Source organism: Sciurus vulgaris (genome assembly GCF_902686455.1).
Source record: "Sciurus vulgaris genome assembly, chromosome: 7".
Lineage (NCBI taxonomy): Eukaryota > Metazoa > Chordata > Mammalia > Rodentia > Sciuridae > Sciurus > Sciurus vulgaris.
In genome coordinates this window covers 158,273,387-158,280,365 of record NC_136467.1, presented here as the reverse complement: position 1 = coordinate 158,280,365, position 6,979 = coordinate 158,273,387, and the positions used below count along the sequence as shown (strand labels likewise).

The 6,979-nt window shown below is 42.6% G+C and overlaps 1 protein-coding gene across 1 annotated transcript; it reads right to left on the bottom strand.

Moving 5' to 3' along the window:
- Positions 1–3,307: 3,307 nt before the first annotated feature.
- On the bottom strand, positions 3,308–6,281 carry LOC306666626 (R-spondin-2-like). The gene is given in 2 exon segments (XM_079148820.1): positions 3,308–5,125; positions 5,127–6,281. Coding segments are annotated over 2 exon segments (732 nt in total). The 5' UTR covers positions 5,697–6,281; the 3' UTR covers positions 3,308–4,963.
- Between the last annotated feature and the right edge of the window lie 698 nt (positions 6,282–6,979).

The window sequence follows — 6,979 nt, the reverse complement described above, 5'->3', positions numbered from 1 at the left end:
GAAATTTAAAAATAGTTACTGTTTATTTTTGATAACTTATAAACCTTTAAAATCCATCTTTTAGTTCAAAAACAATGAAAAAATATTAATATATTTGATCTGTTCACCTAAGTATTAGGCTTGGAGTGCTACATTAACATTGTAATATGTTCAAAAATAAGCACAATCATGAATTTACAAACAATTAATTTTTCCATTATTAAATTTTTAAAAATATAAAAAAAGATATAAAAAGTTCAATGATTCTAGTAATAAGAGAAATGCAAATCAATACTACCCTAAAATTCCATCTCACCCACATTAGAATGGATATTATCAAGAATGCAAGCAAAAATACATGTTGTCGAGTATGTGGGGAAAAAGGTGAACTCATACATTACTGGTGGGGTTACGAATTAGTGCAGTCACTCTACAGTGTGGAGATTCCTTAGAAAACATGGGATGGAACCACCATTTCACCCAATTCTCTCACTCATTTGCTTATACCCAAAATACTTAATGTCATCATATGACAGTAATTCTGCCAAATCAATGTTCATAGGTGCTCAATTCACAATATCTAGATTGTGGATCCAACCTGATGCCCTCCAATTGACAAATGAAAAAAGCCTGTGGTATATATACACAATGGAATATTACTCAGCCATAAAGAAGAATAAATTATGGCATTTGCAAGTAAATGGATGCAGTTGGAGAATATGTTGCTAAGTGAGATAAGACAAAATACAGAAGGATGAATGATATCTCTGATATGCAGATGATGATACATGATGAGGGAAGAAGGGAGTCAAGACTGGGAGGAAGGATGGATTGTATATAGGAAACAAAGGGGTGGTGAGGGGTGGGGGAAGGAAAGATAACATAATGAGACAAACTTCATTACATGTATGATTACAGAAATGTTGCATTTCTAATTTGTGTACAATCAGGAAAACAACAATTGTACCACAGTTGTGTAAAATGAACCAAAATAAAAAATAACTAAAATCTCATTAGCCCTTGAGACCTCTGTAAACACTCTGACCCCACTATCATATAAGTCACTTATTGCTCTTGTGGCCTACCTAATCACTATTTCTGTTTTAGCCTCTGTAGCCTCTGTGATTTATAGAACATCTATTACCTCCCTATATTCATTGGTGTGTGCTAGCTCAATTATTGACTAAATTCTATGTTCGGTCCAACCTGTATGACCTGCTTATCCTTAATTGTATAAGTAGCATGAATTATCTCAGTATACTCAATTAGCTCCTATGGTCTAGTAATCTCTGCAGTCTAGTAACCTAAATGACATTTGTAGCATGCATGAGCAGAGTAGCATCTCTATACTAAGTGGGCTCTACTATATACCAAGTCTGTATGAGCTGAATATCCTCTTTGGTTTCTAAACATTTTATGACCTCCATAGAATCATAACCATACTACCATAAAACAACATTTTAGCTTCCATGAAAACCCATTAGCTTTGTAACCTTTTTAACCTGAGTTGTATATATGACCTTAGTTGCCTGAATCACCCATAGAGCCTCTCTATTCTGAGTATCCAATATTAACTTAGTATTTTCTGAGAAATGAGAATCCTCATGACCAGCACAATCTCTGTGGCCTAAGGCATTTTTGGGTCTTGCACTAAATCTCCACTCACTCATCAATGCTCAGGGTACTCTGAGTACTAGGGTTGAGTGCCCCTCACCCACTCAACTCAGTTGAGTGCTCAGACCCAACTGAGTTCTCTTGATGACATCTCCTTTTCTAACATTGCTCAGCATTCTTTGTTTTAGCTAAGTTTGACTAACTGATCTTAGTCTCCTCTGGGTCCTGTGAATGAGCCCCCATCTCTCATCACTGCTCATTCTCCTCTGTTTCTTTTTTCTCTGTTAACTAACCATTGCTTGCTCATTCTAATTTGGGTCCATTGGGAGAGGCCCCTCACCTATGAGTGCTCATTATTTTCTCTGCCCTGTTCCAGGGTCCACAAAGCAACCCTTGCTCAGACTCCTCTGGGTCCTGTGAGTGAGTGTTCCTTTCTTGACAGTGATCAGTCTTTTCTGGGTCCTGTCCTTAATGTACATTCATACACCATTCCTCAGTGTTGTATGAGTCCTATGGGTGAGTACATCTCTCCCACCAGTGCTCACTCACCCCTGGATTTTGTGGGTGGACACCCTTCACCTACCAGTGCTCACTTCCCAATGAGCCCTAAGCAAACTAGTTCACTTAGTGATCTCTCTGGGTGAGCCCCTTTCCTGCTAATGTCAGTAGACCTTCTCTGGACTTACCTGCATATCCAGGCCAACATAACTGTGGAAACTTGGAGAGATGTGGACTCTTCCTCTTTCCAACAACCTCAATAGTCCTTTGGTGCTGTCATACAGATAATCTCCTCAACAATGCCTGAAAACCCAAAATAATTTAATGCATGTCATTTCCAAAGCACTGATGACCTCTTTTCACCACTTACAGTCCAAGAAGTCCACACATTAACTCAAGTGGCTCAGCTCTTATTAGTGATGTGGCATGTCCCAGGATTTTTAACATCTCTCTAACTGAGAATGGTAAGCATATATTCCAGTATTTTCAGGATCTTTTTCTGATATGTCACTGACTGTTGCTTTTGAAATGACAGGAAAACTCCTAGGAACACTGAGTCAGGCAAAATACACACACTCAAGGGATAGTGCGAAAGGTGGTCATGAACAACTCCTCATCATCATGGAGTAATTCTTAAGACCTTTGATATAGGACCATTCTGACCCTACCTGAGATAACTGAAACTTTGGCCAGAGGGAATACTCCTGAAAAGATTCCAAAAACTCTAAGAGCTGTAGGTGAGAACCCCTTTCCCAAAAGAACTCCAAATCTTCTGGATCCTGTAGTCAAGCATCCCCATCTATTTTTTCTCTGTCTTCTCTGAATTATGCCCTAAACCTCCTATTAACCACCATAGTTCAGGGGCTTCTGACTCCTCAGATTGAGCCCCCTCTTCCACCAGTTCTCAGCCATCTCTGAGCACTGCCCTAAATCTTCCCTCATCCACCATTGCTCAGGGTACTCTGAGTCCTGTGGGTGAATGCCCCTCACCCACTAGTGTTCTGATTCCACATGGTCCTCTTGGTCAGAGTGCTTCTGCTAACAGAGCTCAGCCTTCTTTAAGCTGTTACATAAGCTTAACTTGTAGTTACTCAGTCTCCGTTGGTCTTGTGGGTGAACCCACTTCAACTTACACTGCTCAGTTTTCTCTGTTTCTTCTTTCTGAGTTCTATTACCATTTCTTTTTTTTTTAATTTTTTTTTATTTTTATTTTTAATTTTGAAGTTTTTAATGCACAAAAGAACAAACAGAACAGGCATCAACTTATTAACGATGAAGTACTACATAAAGGAGACCCCTCCCCACTTAGTAAATAGGAATATAGTGTAAATAGACATGAAAGGAGGTGAGCACTTTAGGAGTAATGCAAATCCTAAAGTTGTATACAACATTCATATATGGCTTATTTTCTCATAGCAATATTTTCATGATGTATATGACATTTATATGTATCAATAAGATGCTTTTGACTCAAACATTAACAAAAATGAAGAGGTAGTTTGGCCAATGCAAGGTGAGAAGAAGGTTTTACCTTACTTTGGTTGTTTCCTCAACAATCTACATTTGTGTTCCAATTTTCTCCTGGATCAGTCAGGAAGATAATGTTTTTAGAAGAAGCCAATTTTTAACCAAGAACCTGTTCCCTCAAGAGGACAATGATGCTTTTGAAACAACTGCTGTGTGAGTCAAACTGGGAAGTTTCTATCATGTTCCTCTGTTTTGGATATGAAATGGATTCCGACTTAATGGAAATCTGTTTCTATCTGACCAGCAGTTGCAGGAATTCAACCACTTTTCTCCTCAATTCTGTGTCTGGTTTCATGATATGAACTTGTAGAGTGACCCAAGAATATTGGTAGGTGCCATTAAAAGTCAGGGATTGGTTTAATGTTTTTAAAAGTCAGAAATAAATTGCAGAGTGATTACTACAATTACATCTAGTTCCTCGCATTTTAGGTCATGTTTCATAAGGCCATCACATCTTAGACTCAGTTCTGGCTTCTGATGGCCAGATGTCACATGCTGCTTTTTCTGTGGGACACATGGACTGGGGAAGGTCTGCCGATATTGAAACTTTGACACCGGTCATTTGACTATGTACAACTTAGCTTATCCTATCTTTACAAAGGGAAATAAGCCCAAACACACAAAAACAAGTTAAGAGGAACAAAACATTTGTCAATTTGCAAAACTAAGTCATTTACCAGACAATGGTTAGGAACCACTAGAAACAAAGTGACATCATATTAATCAGGTGTGGCTTATTACACACAAGAAAGCATAAATATACAGTAAGTAGGACTTTGTACATAGCCCCAGCAGAATATGTACATGTTAGCACTGCACTGAACAGGAATTTCCATTGCATATCCCCAGTTAAAAAGCAGCCTCATCACAGGACAGTTTGCAGGTCACAGATGCTTGAGAACACCATGTGGTAACACTAAGCAGATATCCATATACATTTATCCTTGAAAATGCACAATGTGAGAAATAAAGGTCACAAGTGAATAGCACTTCGCCTGCTGAGCATCTTCTTTCACATAAATAGGCACAAGCGCCTTCTCCAGTGGCGGTCTACAGCCTCACCTCCCACATGTCCGCAGTGCCCGCATGCGCCCAGTCAATCACAGGTCATGCACTTACAACAGCTTCCACTGGTTTAGGTCAATGAGCTCCTGCCTTTGCAGGTCCAGATTCAAATCAAAGCATAAATAACCCAGAGATCATGCTTGGGGCTCTTCCTTTCACAATGTTACTGGGAACAGACTGGGCAGAGCAGCATAAATGCTGTGTACCAGTGTGCAGGAGTGGAGAGTAGCTTTGTGCACCTTTGCAAAAACAACCCCCCCAAAACCACCATACATGTCTTTTATTGGTTTGCTCTGTCTGTAGCTAGGAAGACACTGTGTTGCTCTTGTGCTCTTTCTATCAGCTTCCTCTTCTTCTTCTTGTTCCTCTTCTCCTTTGCCTTGGGTGTTCTCTTCCCTCCTGGACAGTGTCTCATGGCCATCTTACACCTCCTGGATTCAGCAAATGGTTGGACATGGTATTGTGTCTTTCGCTGGTTTTTTAACAATTTGCCGTGTTCTGGTTTCCAGACCCCATTTAAATCCACATGTGCGATTATTTCTGCTACAAGTTCCCCAATCACTCCAATGACCAACTTCACATCCTTCCACGCATTCCATGGTCTCATCTAATGGTGCAAAACCATCTGGACATTCATCGAAGCAACGTCCTCGATGTAAGTAAAAGCCTGCCTTGCACTTAGTACAGAAGTCCTTGCTAAAACAAGAGTCACAGTTTTCTATTCTGCATCTTGCACATCTGTTCATATCTGGGGCTCGGTGTCCGTAGTACCCTGAGGGGCAGGAGTGTAGACACTCTCCATACTGGCGCATTCCTTCTCTTCGAAGGAAGAAGAACAACTTCTGTTGACATCGGCTGCACCCATTGTCCTTTGAACAAGACAAACAACCCTTGCAAATGGGATTTGATACATAACTAGCTCGCTTACTGCGTCTCCATCGATTGACTTGGCAGTGGCTGTAATCCATACAGTTCAGAATGATGAGGGCAAAAGAGAAGAGGCGAAACTGCATCTGGACGATTGGGCGGAAGAGAGACGCCTCTCAAAGTCGAGGAACTGAAGGGCTCATCCAAAGAGGCCGGCTGCGCTGATGGGGGCGACTCAGAGGAAGGGTTACCACTAGCCCCGGGGCTGCACTGGTCAATTCGGCCAATCAGCATCTCTTCTACAGTGAACCGTGCGCACATAAGTCTCGGGAGGCACGGGGTGCCTAGGCGCGGCGCTCCATCCCGAGCTCGGGAAGCGAGCCGCTCGGTTAGCACGTGGGCTCAGGAAAAGTTTGCCAACACCCGCCTAGAGCTCCTGGCGGCTCTGGGATTCCGGTCCCCGCGTCAGGGTCCGCATAAGCTGAGGGTCCTCTGGCCGGCGGCGCCTGGCAGGAGCGCGACTGGGCAGGCGTTTCCGCAGCCACTAAGATGCTGCTTCTCCACCCGCGAGTGCGATCCCAGAGCTAGGGGTGCTTCGGCTTTCGGCGTTTCTATCCAATTGTGCTGCTTCCCGGGCTCTCTCCACGGTCACTTCACAGCTAAGGTTTCTCCCTGGTCACCCTGCGAGAGACAGACCGCTCTCGGGAGGCGGAAGGGATGTGGTGAGCGCACTTTCCATTGGAGATGCAGCTCTATTACCATTTCTAAGTCTTCACTCTCTGGTTTCTTTTCTTGAATGCCCCTCACATTACAATGCTCAATATACTATTTGTCCTGTTCCAGGTTCCTGAAGGCATTATTTACTCTGACTCCTTTGGATCCTGTGAGTGGGTGCCCCTAACCTGACAGTACTCAGTCTTCTCTGAGTCCTGTCCTTAATTCCCCTTCAGTCACCATTACTAAGAGACATCTGGTCCTGTGGTGACTGCCTCTTGCACACAGGTGCTCAGTTCTCCCTGAATATTGTTTTGAGTGCCCCTTACACATCAGTAATGTCTCCTCTGTGTCTTCTAGGTAAGTGCCACACATCCACCAGTGCCCAGTATACTCTGGGACCTCTGGGTGAGTGCTGCTAACTCCACAGTGCTCAATCTCCTCTGTGCCATGTGCCAAGTTTCCATATACAATCTTATCTCAGTCTCCTCTGGTCCTGTGTGTGATCACAGTCAGACTAAGATTCCTCAGCCTTTTCTACCTCCCATTTTAACCTCACTTATGCCACTATTGCTCAGCATATTCTGAGTCATGTGGATGAGGGTAGTTTTCCCAACAGTGCTCATTCTATCTGAGTCCTGTACTTAATCTCCCCTCCTGCACATTTTTAGGGTCTGCTGAGTCCTATAATTGAGCACCCCTGTCCCAACAGAGC